General features: G+C 36.6%; 3 protein-coding genes across 4 annotated transcripts in view; 2 read left to right on the top strand and 1 right to left on the bottom strand.

The window, feature by feature from the left end:
• Positions 1–25,021, top strand: part of LOC133530376 (orexin/Hypocretin receptor type 1-like) — a 162,810-nt gene that overhangs the window by 17,360 nt on the left and 120,429 nt on the right. The window contains exon 2 of one of the 2 annotated variants that reach the window (XM_061868288.1): positions 24,660–24,717. The gene's annotated coding sequence lies outside the window, so the exon portion shown is untranslated. Of the gene's footprint in view, positions 1–24,367; positions 24,718–25,021 lie in introns of those variants that run through there. The other variant, XM_061868289.1, reaches the window with a different exon arrangement.
• The window catches only part of LOC133530373 (uncharacterized), a 211,178-nt gene that overhangs the window by 386 nt on the left and 185,771 nt on the right, over positions 1–25,021 (bottom strand). The gene's annotated exons all lie outside the window — the stretch shown is intronic.
• On the top strand, positions 1,703–11,791 carry LOC133530377 (peroxisomal catalase 1-like). Its single transcript, XM_061868290.1, has 2 exons — positions 1,703–3,047; positions 8,192–11,791. The coding sequence occupies exons 1-2, from the start codon at positions 2,925–2,927 to the stop codon at positions 9,689–9,691; spliced, it is 1,623 nt and encodes a 540-aa protein (XP_061724274.1). The 5' UTR covers positions 1,703–2,924; the 3' UTR covers positions 9,692–11,791.

A 25,021-nucleotide genomic window follows, 5' to 3' on the forward strand; every position in this document is an offset into this window, starting at 1 on the left:
CCTTCACCGAAAAGCGACTGGTAAATATCAAATGATATTTTGTACATAAGTTCCGAAGAACTCATTGGTACGAGCATCGATATTGACGTGTGAGTTTTCACATCTTTTAAATCCGTCAAGTCAGAGGATATAAGAAGACTCATAACTTCAAAAACCTCGTCTTCTCTGCGTAATAAGTTGGTAGAATACGGCAGCATAACGCAAGCAAACCCACCGACAATTGAATTAATAGCTGAGTGCCCGCATCATCGTATGACGTATACGTATTTAACAGCGTTGGCAGCGTGTGCCACCCACTGACGAAATAATAAAACGAAACGAAAACAAATACGTTTTTGGCAGAAAAAAAGATTTTTTTGGTACAAGGTTTTATCACTTGAGAAAGGTATGTTGAGACGGTTTGAACACGTGGAAAGAATGAGTGAAAGAAGGTTAACAAAGAGAGTGTATAAGGGAGAAGTAGAAGAGGGAGCTGGAAGGAGTAGACCTCGGCGGACTTTCTCTGATCAAATCGGGGAAATCCTGAAGAAAGGACAGGTCAAGAACACCCTAAACCGACGAGCGTGTATGAGGAATGTCATGAAAGTGGTATGCCAGGATCGTAGCAAGTGGAAATCCGTAGTCTCTGCCTACCCCTCCGGGAAATAGGCGTGATTATATGTATGTTTGCTTTTATCACTGACTGTACTTTTCTCTCACAGGCAACTAATACTCATCGAGACAATTCCAACAACCCCCAAAGACAATTAGTTTGCGTTGTTTTACCTCCTGTCTACATCATCAGATCAGCTTTATGTCATCATAATATTGCATTGTCATCCATCTACATATGTATGCAACATTTCAGCTCAATCAGTAATCAGAAAGAGGGTCATATTTAGCGTCCAAGATTTTACCCACATTAACAAAATAACATGTACATACATACTAACAGAGCAAGTTAAATTAGTTAAATAAAGGTTTGTATGGATACTCTTTGACAACCAATTTGGCCGAGTGGGTGCTGACCCTGCCTATGAAGTCGATGGTCCCGGGTTCAAATCCTGGTAAGGGCATTTATTTCGTGTGATGAGCGCGGATATTTGTTCCTGAGTCGTGGGTGTTTTCTATGTATTTAAGTATTTATAAATATTTATATATTATATATATCGTTGTCTAAGTACCCTCAACACAAGCCTTATTGAGCTTACTGTGGGACTTAGTCAATTTGTGTAATAATGTCCTGTAATATTTATTTATACTCCTCATTTCTCGTGTTATTAATCAAAGTTACGGGAAACTTTTTATCTCTAATCCAGCGAATTTCTATCAAAGAATTCAATTTCTTTAACAATAACTCTAAAAGTAAAGCATGGACAGGCGTATAAAACCTAGTAGGTAAGCCTACTTATGTTTTTTGAAATGAAACCTTTTAGCGGCGCTGTGCACTTTTTGTGATGGGGAAAAAATGTTATACTCGCGACAGGTCACGTGACCGACAGATTCAACAGATTGAAAATTCGTAAGATGGACACGTGACCTGATCGAAAAACTCCATGATGGTTCTAGTAATGATGACTTCAAGCTCAAGTTCACGTTCAAAATATACTTTATTTATGTAAGCCTAGCAACAAGCACTTATAAATATTAAGACAGTATTACATATTATTAAGCTAATTATTACAGCAATTTATTGATGTAAATATTATTCCATATATAATACTAATAAATATATTTCATAGATCAAATTTAATACTAAGAATTTCACAAAATATCGTCAAAGAAAAAAAACAATTGTATAAAAAATACTAGTCTAGAATGTTTCGTCGCACTTTCGTCACTCCCTGGAGATAAAAAGAGAACCTTTACCAGCTGGTGTGGTGAAAATTAATTTGCCTCTCTTATTGATTGCGTTTCCACCAGAGATGTGCGAGAATGTTTTAAGAAACAATAGAATCACTAGAGTCTGTGCAGGAAAGAGAAGAGTCGTGGAATGTATGGGGCCCAATACATTACACTACTCTTCACTATCCGAACAGACTTTACACGCTGAGCGAGGAAAACAAATGAAGTGATTTTATTGGTTCTTAAGTTTTATCAACCTCTTTAGGTAAGTTATACATATACTTGACAATCAGTACAGAAACGTCTAACTGACTTTCGTCTTATTGTCACTCAAATAAATAATAGATTATTAATTTATTAAATAATACATATTTTTGATTTTTAACAGCGTAACAGCTTTTATTCTCGTAACAAGTATTTATTTTGATACCCGTCAATAAGTAAGTTATCTAAATTTGTAGTATTGTAAAACAACTCCCTGTATGTTAAATTACGTCATTTTTGCGTCAACGGCATGAAAAGTACGGGCCCTGGATTCTTAACACATCTCTCTCTATCGCATCCTCGCACATATCTGGTGGAAACGCAGCCTTATATCTATGTGGGCACATTAGGAAAGCTATTGGTTTTCAAATTAACGCATACAAATTATCCTTACGTGCTTCCACAACCATCCTTGAGCACTATAGAAAACTGAGGCAGCCCCAACAACACTATATGTACTCATTATTGAAATGCATGCACTCTGCAATTCATATAAATCGATTTATTTACACGTCCATCATACAATTATAGATAGTTATTAACACGATCGAGATTATAACTATACATGCCTACCGATATTAAATTGGAATTGTATTGATTCGCGCTCACCCATTTCCGCTAATGAAAATCATTATTGCGTGTGTAACGCATCAATAATCATGAAATAACATTTGTTTTAGATTCACACAAACAGAATAAAGGTCAATTATTCATTTCCACCAGGCAAATCTTCTAAATTACGATAATCCTCCGTACAAATCAGCAAAGGATTTAGCCAATTATTTGAACCAGTAATATATAGAGATTTCGTATTTCGCACGCTATCATCTTGAGCCATGCAGTGGCTAGTAGCGTTTGTCTGCGTTGCCATAGTTAATGATGCACATGGAGTCCGCTACCTCAACGTCACCTTAGACGCTGTGCAACGGCAGTTGCAGGAGTTCAAAATAACACATCCGGTAAGCATTTTAAATAAAACGATAGTAGATTGTATCACAAAGGAGCAAAATGACATTTAGATAGATAGATAGATAAAATCTTTATTCAACCACAACTTACATGCTTTGTGACACAAACAAATAACAAGAGAGAAAGAAAATTGACAAGAGACAAAGAAAAAGTAACATACAGTTTGACACTAATATCAATAATTACGTCAACAATCAAATGTATTACGTGTCTTATTTTTAGATTAATAGAGATATTAGTAGAGGGTCATGTGTTGTGGTAAAGAATAGGCGCTGACTCAGCATAAATGCTGCGGAGACCACAGCGCTGATCTTCCGTCAGAACCTTAAAACCTACACTAACAAACGAACCTACACTAAGAAACATTTACCCACATTGAATACTACACGAAGCGAAGTGAGGTGAGTGAGGAAATAAAGTGTATTACGCTAAAGACGGAAATAATTTTGCTACTATGTGACGTATACTGCTTTTCACATCACCTATGAGCAAATTATTTTGTGTCCAAATATTATTTAAGCTAAGAACATAGTATGCTAGAAAATATAAAAGCGGCCAAGTGCGAGTCAGACTCGCCCATGAAGGGTTCCGTACCATTTATGACGTATTAAAAAAAAACTACTTACTAGATCTCGTTCAAACCAATTTTCGGTGGAAGTTTGCATAGTAATGTATATCATATATTTTTTTTAGATTTTTCATTCTGTTATTTTAGAAGTTACAGGGGGGGGACACACATTTTACCACTTTGGAACTGTCTCTCGCGTGAACTATTCAGTTTAGAAAAAAATGATATTAGAAACCTAAATATCATTTTTGAAGACACCTATCTATAGATACCCCACACGTATGGGTTTGAAGATTTTTTTTTATTTTCTTTTATTTTATGACGTATTAAAAAAAACTACTTACTAGATCTCGTTCAAACCAATTTTCGGTGGAAGTTTGCATGGTAATGTACATCATATATTTTTTTTAGGTTTATCATTCTCTTATTTTAGAAGTTACAGGGGGGGGGGGGGGCACACATTTTTTCACTTTGGAAGTGTCTCTCGCGCAAACTGTTCAGTTTAGAAAAAAATGATATTAGGAACCTAAATATCATTTTTGAAGACCTATCCATAGATACCCCACACGTATGGGTTTGATGATCCCCCACACACATTTTACCACTTTGGAACTATTCAGATTAGAAAAAAAAATTAGAAACCTCAATATCATTTTTGAAGACCTATCCATAGATACCCCACACGTATGGGATTGATGAAAAAATATTTATGAGCTGAGTTATGAGCGATAAACAAATTGTGTATAAATTTTTGAAACCTGTTAATTCATAGCATAGTAGTGGTTATTTATACATAATTATGGGATTCGATAGTGCTAATTTTAATTTTAAACGGTCGATTGTTGTCATTGAATACAATCAATTATAGCTATGATCGGTAGAAACATCCCAAAGGTACTGGAGACCTAGATACTTAATACTTTTGACGACCGGTCTGGTCTAGTGGGTAGTGACCCTACATATGAAGCCGATGGCCTAGGTTCAAATCCCGGTGAGGGAATTTATTTGTGTGATGAGCATAAATATTTGTTCATGAGTTATGGGTGTTTTCTATGTATTTAGGTATTTATATAATTATTATACAGGGTGATTCATGAGACGTGAGCTGGACTAAGCCTACACAATCAGTAAATGTTAATGAATCGTTCACCATCATATTTAAGTAAAACAATCACGCTTTTTATCTGTTATTTAACTTTTTCTTAAGGAAAAATTTGCTTATCTACAATCATCGACACCCTACATCACTTAATTAACAAAGATAAAACCTCTTTAACCGTTATGACAGCACTTTGATTATGAAGAAAATAAAATATCACACTTGAGTGAGATACGATTTTATAAAAGTAACCAGACTCCGATGACATTCAATTTGTCACTTATTATGGATAAAACAAAGAGGGTGACCATAAATATCGTAAATAAAATAAAACTCTTTTTTTTTAACAGTAAAAATTAAATTAACGTTAATCTCACAAATACTGGTACGAAACAGTTGCTGATAATTTACCGAATATGCAGGCTTGATCCTGCTCACGTCTCCTGAATCATCCTGTATATATCGTTGTCTAAGTACCCACACCACAAGCCTTATTGAGCTTACTGTAACTACTGTAAGGCTTAGTTAATTTGTATGAAAATGTCCTATAATACTTTTTTTTTTAATACATGGCGCAAAATGCGGTCTTTTTATTGCCACTTGACTGTCTAACCACCGACAAGGAAGGACATACCCAGGTGTCCTTAAACTACGTCTAAAAGAGAGGTATAGGCACTGTGAATGTCATCTCGCTTTGTTTAGTAGGGCACAGCACAGCGGATGTCATTCCAGATCTAGAGCCATCCAACTGGGGAAGTACCTCTACCTTACAGAAAACCACAGCCAAATAACACTAGACCCAACTCATAGTGTTGTATTCCTGTCAGGAAGGTTGACAGAGCTCAACGAGGGTGCGAAGTGTGAAGGTTGGCAATGCGCATGTAACACCTCTGGCGTTGCAAGCGTCTATAGGCTGCGGTGACTGCTTACTATCAGTAGGGTCGTATGCTTGTTTGCCACCGACGTAGTATAAAAAAGTTCCAAAACAGAGTGTCGCCTGCAGAACCTGTACGCTCTCTCATTAGCCAACAAAAAATAATAATCAAATTTATTAGATAGACAGTCCAATTCCGAGAACGTTTTAAAAACTGCCTGACGCCAACACATTCTTAAGTATCACTTTACAAACACTTGCCAAAAATCTTCATCCATTGAACCATTCACAGCATGGTTGTTTTTGTACTAATATGCAGTAAACTTATTTTTTTCATCTTTCTGCAGCTTATAGATAACTACATGATATAGTATACACACTGTATTATTTTAATTTAATTTTGATATCGCCTGCGCGTCGACATGTATATATTTAATTAGTGTTTACAAATTGCAAATTTTGGAATTTTGCCTGCGACTCGGCGTCCGGGTCTGTGCTCCACATAGGTGCCCCTGCGGCACTGATGTCGACGCCCTCGGACACCACGGGCTCTCCTGCCAAAGGAGCGCCGGCCGCTTCTTTAGACACGCCGCGCTTAACAATATTCTCCGCCGGTCTCTTGCCAGCGTGAACGTGCCAGCTCTTCTTGAGCCAGCTGGTATTGTAAGAGACGATGGTAAGAGACCGGACGGAATGTCACTAATTCCGTGGAAGATGGGACGGGTGCTGGTGTGGGACGCCACATGTGTAGACACCCTAGCCCCGTCTCATCACGGCACAACTGCAAAAGCCGACGCGGCGGCAGAGGCGGCCGAAAAATTAAAGAAGATCAAATATAGGGGTCTCGGCCCCGAATACGATTTCGTACCTTTTGGCGTCGAGACCCTTGGCCCGTGGGGTCCGAATGCGTCTACACTATTCAAGGATTTAGCCAAAAAAATAGCAGACGCTACCGGTGATCGTAGAGCTGGCAGCTTCCTCGCACAGAGAATAAGTATTGCGATACAACGAGGAAATGCTGCCAGCATCTACGGCACCATGCCGCAGGGGGATAGTTTTTAATTATTTATTTTAAGATTAGTATTATATATTTTTAGATTTAGATTTTAAGTTTTATATATATTATGTTGTTCTGTTTGTACCGAATAAAAATAATCAAATTAATAATTCAAAAAAAAAATTACAAATGCAATAATATTTTTTTCATCACACTTGCTCGAAAGAGATCTTATCTTATTCTAAAAGCAAGGGCCTTTATTTCTCCCAGGGAGATCCCCTAAGGAGTTTTTTCTAAATGGGTAAAAAATTAGTTTTACTTTTAAAATATCAAACCCTTTAATAATCAGATCTTGTTTATGTATAAAATTATTTAATATGAATAATTTAATATCCGTTTAAAATGTTTTTACACAAATTTCAATCGTGGCTGAATGCTGAATGGGTCTTCAATGTCTAACCTATTATAGTACATTATGACACAAGTGTGTTAAGTTGGTAATTACACAGGAGGCGATATTGTGCGCGCAAGTTGTAAACGAGCGCGCAATAAGAAAGCCGATGTGTGTAATGACCAATGCACACGCGTTTCATACGACGTTTTTCAACACACTTGCGAGGAAAAACAAAACTTTTTTGTCAAAACAGTAAAAGTAAAATTTTCAAAATGGTGGCTTACAGTTTTAACATCAAATAATTGTACCAAAGCGTGCTGGGCTTGTAGGCACTTATTCGCCAGTTCATTGAAGTAAGCTACCAACACGTTTTCCAAGAAAGACTGGGCGTTTTTACTGATTTTCCATTGAACAAAAGTTTCATATGCCTTCAATTATGTTTCACCCGATTTTGATGGTTAAAGTCTATCGTTCTCGGCTCTTGCCTATTAGTATTGCTGGCAGCCTCAATTTTATGTGTTCTTCATTTTCAATGCTTGAAAATGACATTTTCGTCAATATATAAACTAAAAACAAGCAAAACTATTAAAATTTAATGACAAATACGGAAAATGGCTGGCGCGTTGTTTTTTTTACGCACGATTCCTATGCGCGCGCAAGGCAAAGGCGCGAACGAAATCGACAAACAGCCAAATTAATATTTTTGTATTTCTATTCGACGGATGGAGATCAAATCGATAAAATGTTATGTTTATTCATTAATGTAATTTACGAGATAATTTAACCTTTAAGTTATGTTTGGTGTGATAAAACCCCTTTGAACTAACATTTGAAACCTAGTGGTATAAAAAAATGTATTACTCGACCCAATTAAGAAGGCCACGTTTTCGTGCATATAAGCAATCAGTTACTTTCTTAACTCAGTCGGATAAAAAGCACGAGGGTTATAATATACTGAAAAAGCACGCGTGTTTAAATTATTTAGAGCCTTTTAGATTATGAGCCAAAAATCGGTGGAATAAAAACGTCGTTTTCAGCAAGTGTGTTGAAAAAATATTACAATATGGCGGACGAATGTTTTAAATGTCACCGTACTTATGAGTTATTTCGCATAAAATTATCTGAATCTAGCGAAAACACGGTTAACTTTGCAGACGTTCTTTCTATGAACCGCAGTCCTCTAAAGTGTATATCCGTTGCAGAAACCTATTGGAGTGCTGACAACTAGTGCTGGAAGACCGGTGGAGGTGCGGGAGTCAGTTACCCTCAACACAGATTTCTTCAATAATCCGCATTTCTGGGACCTCCAGACTGCATCCGATCATGAACGCATCCCTGAGCGCACGGTGCACGCGCGTGGCACGGGCGCCTTCGGCTACTTCGAGGTTACAAACGACGTCTCCAAATACACCAAAGCGGATGTCTTCAATGGCATTGGAAAGAGAACCCCCGTCGTCGTCCGATTCTCCTACCTAGTCCAAGGTCGCGCAGGATTAGATGTTGTCAGAGAAACGGGAGCCCTAACTACCAAATTCTACACAAACGAGGGCAATTTAGATTTTCTTAGCTTATCATTCCCAGTTTTCCTCTATAATTCTCCACATGAATTCAATTCGTTGGCACATGCTTTCAAAAGGAATCCTAAGACATACATTGTCGATCCTACAGCTCGCTTGGACCTCGTCACTCTTACGCCTGAAAGTATCCACCAGATATTGTGGTTGTTCTCTGATTATGGTATCTTTAATGGATACAGGCATATGAATGCATTCCCTGTTCATGCATACGAGCTCGTCAACAAACATGGTGACAGCTACTTTGTGAGGTTTAATTTCATAACTGAACAGGGCCTGGAGTTACTCAGCGATCGAGCTGCCGGTGCTCTTAGAGCTAATGACCCAGATTACTCCACCAGAGACCTTTACGATGCAATAGCTGCAGGAAACTATCCCTCTTGGAGACTAGATATGGACATCATTCCGAAGTCCCACATTCCTAAGCTTAATTACAATCCTTTTGACATGAGTACTTTGTGGAAAAATGGAACATACCATACTGTAACTATTGGACGCCTAGTATTAAACAGAAACCCTGAGAATCAGTTTAAGGATGTCGAACAAACGGCCTTCAATCCCGGTAACTTGGTGCCCGGAATACCAGGACCGGTTGACGACGCTTTCAAAGTGCGAAGATTCTCCTATCGAGATACTCAATCTTACCGGTTAGGCATCAATCATAATAATATTAGAGTGAATCAGCCAAAGTATAGGAAGATCTACAACCGAGACGGCTTGCCGCCAGTGCTAGATAATATGAAAGATGCGCCGAATTACTATGAGAACTCATTTAACGGCCCAGTTCCATATGTGGACGTAGCGAAGCCTAAAGAGGCACTATCAGTTAAGTTCAAACAGTCGGTAGATCTTGGAGAGTCTTCTTATTTCTATAACACGTACGTTAATACGGAGGGTAAGAGGAACAGGATGGCAGCAAACTTAGCCAGCGTCATGGTGAACGCGGTTGAAGAAGTGCAGATGAAATTTTTGAAGATCATGTATCTCATAGACCGTGACCTGGGCGCGCGCGTCGAGGCCGCACTGCCGGTCGCTGAGGAGCAGAAGCTTTTGGAGCGCCCAAGGCTCGTAGTAGTCGAGGAGTACCCTAAAACATATGATTTAGTGCCCATGTGCCAGTGCCATTAATGAAAAATCTTTAGGGAACACTTTAGCAGAGCTGTATCTTTATGTATATTGTATATACATATGTTACTTTTTCGCACGAAAACAAGTTTACACAAGAACGATAAAACTAAAATAAAATGCATCTGTACAATGGCAAACTAAACTCTTAATTTTATTTTATTTATGATGTTATAAATGGCATTTGTTACAGCAGCTACAAAAGGATACTTCTCTATATTGTTTGGTTTGTTTTATAATAATAAATAGAAAAAAAACCTACTTCACAAAAGAACAGTTTGGAATGCCCTTTAAATTATTCATGACCATAGTGCATCTCTTAACAATTACATTTAGCTCCAAGACGTAAAATACTTATTGTGGAGGAGTTCTGTTCCATTTCATCAAATAGCACTGTTTAAATGCAAATGCTTGTCTTTTAGATAAAAACGCTATAAGCATGCTCTTAACATTTTAGGAGTTCCCTTAATTCCTCGTGGATCCATCAGAACTCGACGTTGACAAAAATGTTGCTTAAAACCTAACTTGCTGTCCTTGCTGAACAATTTTAATGAAGAAGACATATCACTAAATCCGAAATACGTGTCGTTGAGGTGTTTTGTGAAGTCGGTTTTTCTTCTTCTAAAGATTATGGAAAATTGAAGTCAAAAGTAATGTGTGGTACATATTTACATAATATATATAGGTAATGATATATATTAGTAATAGCCGTAGATAGTATGGAGGCTTTACCTACTATTAAAACCATCCCCCCCCCCTTCCCTCATCTGATAGATAGGTACTTATGTACGTGTACGTTGACACCTAAATTATTTTATCATCCACACCTGACTGAACTACTGAAATGGTTTAAAGTACCATTATTGGTGAGTTAGAAGTGTTGCTGTTTGCGGTCGAAGCTGTCATAAAACAATTTCCAAGTTTAAACTACACAGCTGGCAGTTCGCAGTTGTCTTTGGGCGGTAATGTCTTGAGGACTATTTTGTGTTTTCTGATGTCTTGTGGTTTTGAAATTTGGGGCTGGGAATCTTACTTGTTCATTTTAACAACTGTTGGCAGCCTGAAATGGCAGATGTGAAATGTGCTTACAAACAAAGGATGTCTAATGTCCTTATAAATGACCGCTGTGAAAAGGTGATTATATTTCATATTTCCTTTATTGCAAACCATGGTACATATGTCATGTATGTGTATATGGTATGTATATCATTATCTACTTTCCACATAATTCCGCGAAAGTTGCAGCCATGGAATGAATTCTCTACAGTAGTTTTCCAAATGAATACACACATATTCGTAGGTTGTAGATACAGTTTTTTTGAAGTGTCAGCAATTTGAATGTGACACCACTGGAGTTGTAATTGTCAATGGCACCATATCACATAATTGCCTTGTTTCAGAAAAGTGTTTACAACAAGGTGTAGAAGCTTTTATTCAGTTTCAATTGTGCCGTTGTCAGTGTGTAATCAAATTTTGCAAGCTTAATTTGTCGCACTTCCCATTTTCGATAGCAAATTAAATCTATGAAACCACAACGCGGCCTATAGGCTATATTGATCGTGAACCTCACATGATGTCTAAATTAATTTAATAAATTGTCATTAGCGCGTTCATTTCGTTTGGACTTGTCCATAGTTGCATTAGCGCGAGCGAGACGGAGACGGCGAATGAGAATTAAATGAAATTATTTAGTAATCGTTTTATTTTAGTAAACCTGACCTGTTTCAATTTGAACTGGCCTCCTAACTTGAATTAACTCACCTCGTTGAAATATTATCCATTATTGTTACGTGCGTGCACTGGTTGTTGTATTTAAAACTCAATTTTAATAGCTTCACGTCTACGTGTTGCTTGTCTAATCGCGGGCAGCGTCATTCGTGTTTGAAGTCTTTATCATTCATTTGGATCGCATAATGTTTGCGTGCAAACAGTGAACTGAACCTTTAAGAGCAACCCTACACTAGCGTCTTTTGAGCGTCGGCATCTAGTCAACGATGTGGAATATGGCATCGCTGCACAGCGGCTCCAACGTTGCGGCGTAGAGTTGACTAATTACTACTACTACTAATTCTAATTCAAAAAAATATTTGTGGTGTATATTGCTACATAAATCATAAAAATGGCAAAGGAATGATGAACATCAGAAAGAATTTATGATAACAGTGGAATATAAATATTTATTTGTCTATGTAAATTTTGATTCAGGCAACAAGATCCATAACAACTATTCAAACAAGTCAGCAAAGACCTTATTGACTAGCACAGGTACATATACATTTTATAAAATTATAACTGAACACTATTTAGGTGATAGAACGGCGTGGCTCGTTTTGAGTCGGATTCGGCAGTTTGTCCCGGAACCTTCGAATCACGACACCCTTGGGCCAGAAGTCGGAGTAGTCGATGGTCCTCTGCAGCATGTATGGGTATGCGCACCATAAAACCTTGAAGTGGAATTATAGTTCATGAGCAAGATCCTAGCACTAGTGCATTCAACTCTGCTTCCTTGCCCTCCGAATCCTCTTTAGCTCGCTTGCAAACTCGAAGCGACTTGTGAAGCGAGCAAATTTAGGCAAGCACTGAAATAGAAGTTTATGTGACTGCTACATAATGAAAGGCATTAAAACACAAGTGTGGGTTTAAAAAACGAACGATGTGAGTTTCTTAAAAGGATCACACGAGTGTTTTAATGCCTAATTTTGTAGAGATACACTATTTTATCTAAATACATATTGTAAACTTTCTATGAATTATTCACTAACCCAAATTACAGTCGACATTGGCGCATAGTTGCTCTTTTGGCGGAACTCGAGGATATGTGGCTGTGTCGCCGAAATATCTTTATCGCTCATTTTAAACGAAACGTTTGGTATAATTTAAAAACAACAAAACAAACTCATTTTATACTTAAAACTAATCAAAAGATAAACTGTACGTCAAATGGCGGTAAATGAAAACTTTCTTCACGCTTGTCACGCATTCGTAGTTTTTTTCAATTCAGAGCAAACTAGAGTCGGGGGCCTATTTCCGTATCGTTCGATACAAACTAACACGCCAGATTTGTTAAAATTGTATGCAATTTACATTTCATGTCGAACAAAAAGGCACCTCGACTGATATTAGAAAAGAGTTCGAATCGATTTGTTTTTTTTTCAGAGATATTCGAAATTTTAATGTCATTACCAAATCGTTTTTTTAATGTAGTAATGAAAACAATTACAACATTTTCACAGATAAGATTTTTTTTGTAAAATTTCATTTATTTTCATTTATTTAATTTATTTCGTTGTAAAGTCATGTACATAAAATCTAAAAGGTGTTATACAAGTAATAATGTCAGTCCATGACACCCTGCTAGGGCACACAACATACTTATAACTAATTAAATTAGGCGAAAACGAAACAAAAATATTAAAATAAAAATATTTAAAACAAAATAATTTAAATTAAAGTAGAAATAACACAAAAATCAATAAATGTATATATATAAATATCAAAATAAATCAAATCAATCATTAATTAAAACAAATTCGGTCAAAGTAAATTTACTAACTTATGCAGTCTAATTACTTAAAATAAGATTCAATTAGGTTTATAGTAAATTATTATCATTTAGGAAATCTTTTACAGAGTAATAACATTTTTCTATTCATAATTTTTCTAGATTGTTTTTAAATACGGCGTGTCGAGGTTCTTGTTTAATGGAATTTGGGATCTTATTAGTAATTACTGCCTATCTTAACCTACGGCGCCCAATCTTGGTCATTAACGGAAGCCCAGAAGTCCCGACTCAAGATTTGCCAGCGAGCAATGGAGCGCAGCATACTAGGAGTTCGGAGAACCGATCGAGTTAGGAACACCGAACTGCGCTCCAGAACTGGTATCATAGATGTGGGTGTTAAGGCCGCTAAGCTTAAGTGGGGTTGGGCAGGACACGTCTGCCGTGTGCACCCGGATCGGTGGGCCAAATTGGCTACCGAATGGACACCGCAGATTAGCCGGGGCAGAGGCCAAAAAAGAGATGGCGGGATGACCTCGACGCTTTTTGCAGAGACTGGCGGGAACATACTTAAAACCGTGATGAGTGGCGGAAAAAAGGGGAGGCCTTTGCCCAGCAGTGTCCCACAAAATAGGCTATAATAAAAAAAAAAATTAGTAATTACGATACAATTGTGGGCTATTTTTATACATTTGTAAATAACAGTTTATCTTAATGTTGACCATTATTTATGGTTTTTTAAGACATCATAGAAGGTTTATGATATGTGTGTAGACAAAGCATTATTATGGTTTCGTTTTATAAACCAAATTTATTAACATGGACAGTTTTTGGTAAAACTAAATTTATTTGTCAACCATTTCGACTAAGAACCATCGTAAATCACGTTTGCCATGATTTTATAGCCAAATAAATTACATATTTTGTACGAAACTAGCACTCATCTCGGGTTCGCATATCCAATTTAGTACTAGTTTCCTATAAACGTCGTAAATTTAATGTAGCTATTATTTCAATGGTTATATTTTATGTTGAAAATGATTAAGCTCCGTCCCCATGCCGAACAACTTCAACTAAATTGTAATTGTAAGTAGACTGAGGCCAAGGCTAAGTGTAAAATTTCAACATGATACAAAATTAGCACCGCTAACAGTGCATTTCCTGTGCATCTATAAGCGAAAACTGTTATATATATCAACACCAAAACTATAACAGGTATAAAAGTTTGAATGGGGCCTCTTTAGCCTGGCAAAAACGAGTTATTTTATACTTACATAGGTACCTAGTTATTAAAATTTCATTCCTATTAACTTAATTGTCTTCAAAATAAAATACCTTAAAATCTGCATTCAAACGTACAAACATTTTAAAAATACGATTACTAATAACATCGGATTTTAACGTGTGAGTTTTCAGATGCCTACTTTTAAATCCGAAAACCGCTTGGGGATATAAGAAGACCTATAACTTCAAATATTTTACTTTCCCTGCGTTATTAGTAGGTAAAATACGCCAGCATAACGCAAGCAAGCCCGCTAGCTATTGGATTACTAGCTGAGTGGCCGTGTCATCGTAGATATGACGTTTTAATAGCGTTGGCAGCGTGCCAGCCATTAATGAAATAATAAAACGAAACAGAAACAAAAATACTCATTGCGAGTGTTGGGGAATTAAAGTTAAGAGATTTTTTTCCAAGTCCAGCGAATTAATATTCCAAAATTGGATTCATTAAATAAATTCCTACCCATTATTTCTGGTGCAAAGGCTGTCCATTGCCATCCAGCGGAGTAGGTATGCTGCGAGCATTATGGACAGTTTTGCACAGGAAGCGAGAAACTGTTAAATATTGAGTAATAAAGTTAAACTATAAAATCCAATTAATATTTTTCCCTAAATCTTGTCATGATTAACGTTCATGACTGTATCTAAAAAAGCGGCCAAGTGCGAGTCGGACTCGCCCATGAAGGGTACCGTATCATTTATGACGTATTAAAAAAAACTACTTACTAGATCTCGTTCAAACCAATTTTCGGTGGAAGTTTGCATGGCTGTATATAATATATTTTTTTTAGATTTTTCATTCTGTTATTTTAGAAGTTACGGGGGGAGGGGGACACACATTTTACCACTTTGGAAGTGTCTCTCGCGTAAACTATTCAGTTTAGAAAAAAATGATATTAGAAACCTCAATATAGATATAGATACCCCACACGTATGGGTTTGATGAAAAAAGATTTTTTGAGTAAGTATGGGGAACCCCCAAAATTTATTGTTTTTTTTTTCTATTTTTGTGTAAAAATCTTAATACGGTTCATAGAATACATCTACTTACCAAGTTTGAACAATATAGCTCTTATAGTTTCGGAAAAAAGTGGCTGTGGCATAATCGGACAGACAGACGGACATGACGAATCTATAAGGGTTCCGTTTTTTGCCATTTGGCTACGGAACCCTAAAAATTCCGTTTTTTGCCATTTGGCTACGGAACCCTATTGCCTATGCCAGGCGTCTGAACTCTAGTAAGTCTACTGATGTTTTTCATCTTGCGAGGTATTGGGTTTATGCAGAAAAACTCGTTTTTTTGCAGGCCCTTTGTTCGAACACCAAGCTGTAATATGAGCAGCTTAACATGTGATATCAAGGCTCTATATGATTAAAGCTGTCGTAATTAGGGCTGTCGCAACTATAAATTTAATGAAAAAACTTTCCTTGCTTTGGTGGACTTATAGATAATGTTACGAGCTTTTACCGTTTGACAACGTACAGTGCGAAAAAGAAATCCTGTATTTGGAGAAGAGGAAGTGAGAAGGTGCATGTTCGCTGAAGTTGGACGTCGGGGGCATAGTTTCTGTTACCTATGCTTGCTAGCCTTGACATCCTGTTCAAAAACTAATTAGGTAAGTAAACTAGTAGTTTGCTCAAACTCTGAACTCGCGATTCGGAAAAATCGAGCAATTGAAAAAGCTGGTCTTTTGACCACAAATTTACCTCTGAACCACCAAAAATGAAGAAATTCAAGATGAACAATAACGAGCAAACGCCTTTTGTATCATTTATCAACATCGTCCGTTTGGTATAGAATGAACCCGACTGCGTAAAATACGGTTTGTGTTAATAATCTTGGTTACAAACATCATCTTGTAAGCGACAAACTTTGTGGCAGTCAAAGAAGAACAACAACAGCAATAATGAGAATAGCGAACATCTGTCACTGTCAGAAAATTAAACGAAACAACAATCATTTTAACGGAACAATGTGTTGCAGCAACCCTAGTCTTAAGCTGTAAACAAAGAAAGGCGAAACCGAAACGAGGCTGCGTTTAATAAAGTAGAAATTGTACCGTTTAAAATCGCAGAACATTTTAAAATATACAAACCCACATCGACATTTGTAATAGTGTTCTGGATATAAGTTTATAAAATAAGCAATAGGGTTGTTTCCAATTTTTTGAAACGCTCGTATTACGTTCTATATTAACTAAAAGTTGCCCTAAAATTTAACTTTTATACTAAAAACGGCTTTAAATATGTTAAATTAACAAAATATATTTTGACAGATGCTTTTGCGCCCAAAACGCTCTTTGAAAATTGTGTGACGTCACAGTTTACGGTTTGACACATAACTACATACACACGTAGAAGATACGAACTGTCAACTGACATTTGTCATTTGTTGTGTATCGCCTAACTGTCAACAGTGTCAATCCGAGAGTTGTGACGTCATCAGAATCTTCAATGACGTTTCGAGTTTGGTCACGTGACGTGTGCCAAAAGATATTTAAAATTCAATATTTACAAAAATATGGTCATTACAGGTTCCCTAAAAGTAGTTTAACATGTTCTTATAATCCAAAATAATTTATTGGGATACAATTCTGCCCTAAGATTTGTAGATGGAAACAAGTAACAACCCTATTGGGAGTAGTGCTATAAGGATGAATTTTTGTAAGCTTGTAGGGTCGGTAACTTGCATGTAACCCCAGTAGAGTGGCAAGCGGACATTAGCTGCGGGGGCTGCTTATCATCAGGCTGACCGTAAGCTTGTCATGGTATAAAAAATAATAGTGATTATTGAATAGTAATGACCCATTTGTTGTTTATCGCCTAACTGTCAACAGTGTCAATCCGAGAGTTGTGACGTCATCAGAATCTTCAATGACGTTTCGAGTTTGGTCACGTGACGTGTGCCAAAAGATATTTAAAATTCAATATTTACAAAAATATGGTCATTACAGGTTCCCTAAAAGTAGTTTAACATGTTCTTATAATCCAAAATTATTTATTGGGATACAATTCTGCCCTAAGATTTGTAGATGGAAACAACCCTATTGGGAGTAGTGCTATAGGATGAATTTTTGTAAGCTTGTAGGGTCGGTAACTTGCATGTAACCCCAGTAGAGTGGCAAGCGGATATTAGCTGCGGGGGCTGCTTATCATCAGGCGGACCGTAAGCTTGTCATGGTATAAAAAATAATAGTAATTATTGAATAGTAATGACTCGCGTTGTTGGGTTTATCTATTAAGAGCTTACGTCATTTTATTCCACCATTTCGCTAAATTCAGTGAAGGTTATCATTTGGTCAACAAATATTTGTATAACATGTTAGTAAATATGGTTATACTGGGTATACTACGTTTTTTGGGTTCCGTAAACAAATGGCAATAAACGGAAATCTTATGGATTCGTCATGTCTGTCTGTCTGTCCGTCCGTATGTCACAGCCACTTTTTTCCGAAACTATAAGAACTATACTGATGAAACTTGGTAAGTAGATGTATTCTGTGAACCGCATTAAGATTTTTACACAAAAATAGAAAGAAAAAAACAATAGATTTTGGAGGTTCCCCACACTTAGAACTGAAACTCAAAATTTTTTTTTATGAAACCTATACGTGTGGTGGTGTCTATGGATGGGTCTTCAAAAATGATATTGAGGTTTTTAATATATTTTTTTTATAAACTGAAGAGTTTGCGCGAGAGACACCTCCAAAATGGTAAAATGTGTCCCCCCCGCCCCCTGTAACTTCTGAAATAAGAGAAACTAAAAAAATATATGATGTACATTATCATGCAAACTTCCACCGAAAATTGGTTTGAACGAGATCTAGTAAGTAGTTTTTTGTTAATATGTCATACATGGTACGGAACCCTTCATGAGCGAGTCCGACTCGCACTTGGCCGCTTTTTTTTTCAATAGCTGTTTCAAAGTATTTGTGCAGATGGTCTTCTTAGCAGTCAAAATTATATTTACCTAATGACTACTAAAAATAAAACGAGTTAACACTTAAACCTATTGTAAATATTGATACAATACTTCAACTAAAAATAACTTGAGGTAAAAATGTTTTTTCTCAAACTTGTAATGAAATGTTGATATGACTTACTTCAAATTAGGTCCGGAAATACTACGTATCAGGTGCGATGAGTGAAGATGATATGTAAAGGAATTTCATACAGCCTTAGACACCTAGGCCTGTAAGGCAACCTTCTTTTGTTTTTAAACGTCAAATTATGGAACCTATAAGCAAAATTCTGCCAGTATGCTTTTTTTCATTTTTTTGTCTTTTTTGTGTTTTTCTTTTTCTTTTTTGAGTTTTATATTATATTCCATATCCGGCCGCGTATCCATATCCGGCCGCGTATCCATATCCGACCTCGCTACGCTCGGCCGTCTATATCTACTTGGCCTGCAACTCTTTGTTTCCCGTCCTCTATGGTAATGTACTATTTAATCAAACTGGCGGCGACTATTCGAATGATTCAAACGAGCGAGTGACTCTAATATATGAGTCGTCGGTTCGAATTCCGGCTCGTACCGAGTTGTTAAGAGCTTTACCCATTTTTTGCACTTTTGTTTTCATTATACTTAGTATGTAAATTAACTAACATAGTCTTTTTAAGTTTATAAGTTTCACTAATACTTCTATGGATACTTATATGTCTGAAATAAACAATTTTTTTTTTCTTTTTTTTTTACGAAATACACATGTCTAGACATATTACAGCTTATAACAGCTACATACAGCTACATTTCAGTTATGAAAAGCATAGTAAAAAACCCTGATCATAAATTAGTCGCTTTATTTTTGATAAGCTAGTGAGTGGACCGGAATCATGAAAGAGAAGATGAAAGGAAAAGATAATTATGTTGAACTTAATTATACCTCAGCTCATATCTGCCTACCTGGATGTTGAAATTGATTCTTCTTTTATGGTTGATGATTAATTAAGATACATATTTATCGTTGTACATGTACCTTAATCAATGGTTTATTTTTCTTGTATATTTTTACTGAGGTGTGCCAATAAAGAGTATTCTATCTATCTATCTATCTACCTATACCAATTTCCAAGGTTCCATTAATTTTCATTTTTGGGATCGATAATACTCTGAATTCGTCACGGAGTTTGATATCCTGCAGGTTCCAGATGGCGCTGCAGCATCACGTCCCTGATGAAAATTAATCAATAAAAAAATTACGGCTGAATAATGTACGGCTCCGACTCTTTGAAAATTTTTCAAAAACTTAAACAAATTTAGGCATCGAACTTGCTCAAAAAAATTGGTTTAGAGGTGCGACCTGTGTGTAGAGGAGAACATCCGACCATACAAAAGCATTTTTGCCCTAACTGAAAGAGAAGAGTTTAACTAACTAGGCTAACGCTCAGCCAAAAAAGTATTCGGGGAGTACCCGATGGAGCCAAAAATATCTAAGTCCAAATCGGTTTATCTGTCTGGGCGCTACAATACACGATATTTACACACGTACAAGTTATTAAACCCTTGTTGACATCTGGATCAACAGAAGTATCCGATATTATTTAGACAAACTATACATACGTACAGTTTTCGTTTCAGACTGATGAAAATATTACAACTTTAAGAAACCAGATTTACAATCTAAAGCAAAGATCTATTTTGAACTTGCAGCTCAGTGAAGAGTCCTGGACCCAGGCATCCCTTCCCATTCACCACGGTGGGATAGGGATCCGCAAAATGTCTCGGCGTCCGGGTTTGCGCTCCACATAGGTGCACCTGCGGCACTGACGTCGAAGTCCTCGGACACCACGGACTCTCCTGCCAAAGGAGCGCCGGCCGCTTCTCTAGACACGCCGCGCTCAACGACATTCTCCGCCGGTCTCTTGCCAGCGTCAATGTGCCAGCTCTACTCGAGCCCCCCGGCATTATAAGAGATGATGGTAAGAGACCGGATGGAATGACACTAATTCCGTGGAAGATGGGACGGGTGCTGGTGTGGGACGCCACCTGTGTAGACACCCTAGCCCCGTCTCATCTCCACGGCACTTCTGCTAAGGCTGGCGCGGCGGCAGAGGCGGGCGAAAAATTTAAAAAAAACTAAATATAGGGGTCTCGGCACCGAATATAATTTCGTACCCTTTGGCGTCGAGACCCTTGGTCCGTGGGGTCCGAGCGCCTTTAACCTTTTTAAGGAACTTTCTAAAAGGATTAGAGAGGTCACCGGTGACCGCAGAGCTGGCAGCTTCCTCGCTCAAAGAATTAGTCTTGCGATACAGCGAGGAAATGCTGCTAGCATCTACGGCACCATGCCGCAGGGGGATAGTTTTATTTTATTTTAAGACTATATACTTATATTTATTTTTAGATCTAGGTTTTAAGTTTTGTAGTTTAGTTTTTAGTATAAGTACATTTTTAATTCAAACTCTTCCACTTGAATACAATAATATAAGTCTGCAATTAACACTTAACAACAATTTAAACTAACAATTAATTAAAACTTCCAGCAATGTCACTATAAAATAATCAAAAGCAAAGTTAAAATCATTAAAAGTAAAACTTCAATTTAAATTTGAAGAGCCTTAACGAGAAATTATGGACGGAAACCACGTATTCAGTGAATCGGTGATATAATACTTTTGTCAGTTTTAAGCCGAAAAATCTCATATTTTCACCCTAACGAACGCTTTCATTTAACCGCATGCATATTCACGGAGGCAAATCTGGTTACGAAACATACAGGCCAATTCTAACGTAGAATATGTATCAGATTGATATCTGAATGATGTTATTTTATTATCGTGCGTCTCGCCTACTCTAATACATGTACAGACAAGAATGACTGAAATGAAAGACAGAAGAAATGCAGTGTGACTGAATGACATCAGTTACATGTTATTCCGATATCAGTGTACGTTTAAATTGGCCTCAACGTTTTGTTATTTGAATGCTTGTTAACTTCCTTAAGGCGAGGCTTATGTTTATTCGTATTGTGTCGCTAGGAAAACTTTCGACCTAGCAAAATTACTGCAGTAATAAAAACTAATTTATTCTAATGTTAATTCATATATTAATTTTTAAGATCAAACGCATAACTTTTGTGTCAAATTAACTAATGAATCTTTTTGCAAACTGTTCAAGAAACTTTACCACACATTTTGTTATTTTAATCAAGGTAAAATGTTGAAATGTTTAAAGCGCTATACAATACTGTGGCTAACTTTATTTCATTGTTTTAGCTGGAGACACCCGCGGGCAGTGACCCGTGGGCGTTTGATTACATTTAAAGTTTACCTCGTATGTGCTTGTTCTCGCCGGTAGCTATATTAGCATGAGATAGGAGCGACAAAGTTTTGTCCTAATAAATGGCTTCTAATTGATAGCTAACTTCCAATTTACGTGCCAATAACGGTACTTACCTATGTGCTAGCCGAAAGTTCCTAAAATTGCGAAACTTATTAATACGTGGAATGAAATTTTTCATTGGAAACTTCCTTTCATTTTTGTGAGTTATTTCATATTTTTTCGTTATTTTTTTCTACCAACTAGTTTACGAGAATACAGGAAACATAATTATAAAAACGAATCAATAACGCATGCTTCAAAAAGCGCTTACGATGATCATAAGATCACCACACATTGAAATGATATGCCGCGGCATGCGCCACTAAGTTGTTTAATAGTATACTAGCTAAAACCAATTTTTTTTCCCTCTGCTACTTTTATTTATTTCTTTGAAATAAACCATATTATTATAAACTTTGAGTGTGGTCTTTCATTGTCACTATGTAGGATTTAAAGTAATCAATGTAATATACCCAATGTAAAAAAGGGGCCAAGTGCGAGTCGGACTCGCGCATGAAGGGTTCCGTACCATTTAAGACGTATTAAAAAAAATCTACTTGCTAGATCTTGTTCAACATTTTACCACTTTGGACACACATTTTACCACTTTGGAACTGTCTCTCGCGCAAACTATTCAGTTTAGAAAAAAAATGATGTTAGGAACCTAAATATCATTTTTGAAGACCTATCCATAGATACCCCACACGTATGGGTTTGATGAAAAATTTTTTTTTTTAATTTATTGACGTATTAAAAAAAACTATTCACTAGATCTCGTTCAAACCAATTTTCGGTGGAAGTTTGCATGGTAATGTATATCATATATTTTTTTTAGATTTTTCATTCTGTTATTTTAGAAGTTACAGGGGGGGGGACACACATTTTTTCACTTTGGAAGTGTCTCTCGCGCAAACTATTCAGTTTAGAAAAAAATGATATTAGAAACCTAAATATCATTTTTGAAGACCTATCCATAGATACCCCACACGTATGGGTTTGATGAAAAACATTTTTTTTAAAATTTTTATGACGTATTAAAAAAAAACTACTTACTAGATCTCGTTCGAACCAATTTTCGGTGGAAGTTTGCATGGCAATGTATATCATATATTTTTTTTAGATTTTTCATTCTGTTATTTTAGAAGTTACAGGGGGGGGGGGACACACATTTTTTCACTTTGGAAGTGTCTCTCGCGCAAACTATTCAGTTTAGAAAAAAAATGATATTAGAAACCTAAATATCATTTTTGAAGACCTATCCATAGATACCCCACACGTATGGGTTTAATGAAAAAAATTTTTTTTTTAATTTTTATAACGTATTAAAAAAAAACTACTTACTAGATCTCGTTCGAACCAATTTTCGGTGGAAGTTTGCATGGCAATGTATTTCATATATTTTTTTTAGATTTTTCATTCTGTTATTTTAGAAGTTACGGGGGGGGGGGGACACACTTTTTACCACTTTGGAAGTGTCTCTCGCGCAAACTTTTCAGTTTAGAAAAAAATGATATTAGAATTATCATTTTTAAAGACCTATCCATAGATACCCCACACGTATGAGTTTGATGAAAAAAGATTTTTTGAGTTTCAGTTCTAAGTATGGGGAACCCCCAAAATTTATTGTTTTTTTTCTATTTTTGTGTGAACATCATAATGCGGTTCATAGAATACATCTACTTACCAAGTTTGAACAGTATAGCTTTTATAGTTTCGGAAAAAAGTGGCTGTGACAGAATCGGACAGACAGACGGACATGACGAATCTATAAGGGTTCCGTTTTTTGCCATTTGGCTACGGAACCCTAAAAACACCCTAAATGACTTAGCAATTTAACTGTTTATACAATTTGTACCAATCAGTGAACAGCTGAATTGACTGATATTGTAGCCTGTCAATAATTCAGTCAGCAAACGAAACACGATATCAGCTATTATGAGATCAAGTTCATCAAGCCCACGTCAACGGCACGTCACCGGTGCGCGGTATGACAAACAAAACCTTTATCGAGGTTAGAGGTGATGTTTGGTAAACTCTTAAGTCAGTTAAAACAGCTGCGGACATTCCGATATGGCAGTTGGAGATAGTTGACAATATGCCTAGGATGTGAATCATAAATACTAGCTTTTGCCTGCTGTTTTGTCTGCGTTGAATGACAGTTTCCGATTTAAAAACTACCCTTGTCTTTCCCAGGAGTCAATCTAACTCCATACCAAATTTTATCTAAATCGGTTCGGCGGTTTAAGCGTGAAGAGGTAACAGACAAACTTGCTTTCACATTTATAATGGTAATTAATATTAAGGATAACGGAAGTAAGGAATTAGAGGTATAAGGGATTTGGGGTTAATAGGGATAGTAGGACGCGGAAAAATAATTGGACATTTAGTACGATCACTTCCTAAAAACTATCCTGGAGGGGCGGAGAGAACGCAAGCGATGTAAAGAAAAACCCAGACGTAGTTACTTAGACCAAGCGAAAGAAAAAGTAGGGGTCGTGTCGTATCAAAAAGTCAAGAAGCTGGCGCAAGACAGGAAAAGCTGGAAGATACTCTACTGACGAGAGAATAACTCTTAAGTTCGGTATGTATTTTTAAGGTTTCGAGCATTTGTGTGTATATTGTACATTTTCGTCGTTTTTAATTTTTTTGTTATTTTACTTTGTTATGTATTGCAATTTAATGGATGACTGTCATTGGCCTTCTTTTATGTAAGCATTTATATGTTTAGTTATATTTACGGCTGTTGTTATCCTGAATACCAATAAAATGATGATGAGGAATAGAAGGCATAATAGAATTTCAGTTTGCAACTATTTACTTAACGAATGTGTTTACTAACGAAATGTATACATATATGTTTGTTTCCACAGGTAAATGCTGCTGAGTGTCTGTGCCATTGCGTCTGCTGATCCGAGTTATTCGTCCCTGGTATGTTTTTTTTTTTTTTTTTTTTTTCTTAAAGATCCTTGCTTATTATACATTTAGGTATACTGAAGCGAGGATAAAAATTCAATAGATTAAATCTGAACTTATTTTAACATTATCGATAAAATTATACGTAAAATTTGGTAGGTATTCAATAAAATTAAAACGATCAGTAGGTGTCTGGTTTTCCGAGAATTTTGGCTACATAGAATAGAATGATAAAGGGATGAGCGAATCAGATACGGCTGTTGAAGTACCTACGGCCGTTATAATAATTTACGCCGCCTATCCGAACCATACCTACGCA

Source organism: Cydia pomonella, chromosome 22, assembly GCF_033807575.1.
Source record: "Cydia pomonella isolate Wapato2018A chromosome 22, ilCydPomo1, whole genome shotgun sequence".
NCBI classification, from domain to species: domain Eukaryota; kingdom Metazoa; phylum Arthropoda; class Insecta; order Lepidoptera; family Tortricidae; genus Cydia; species Cydia pomonella.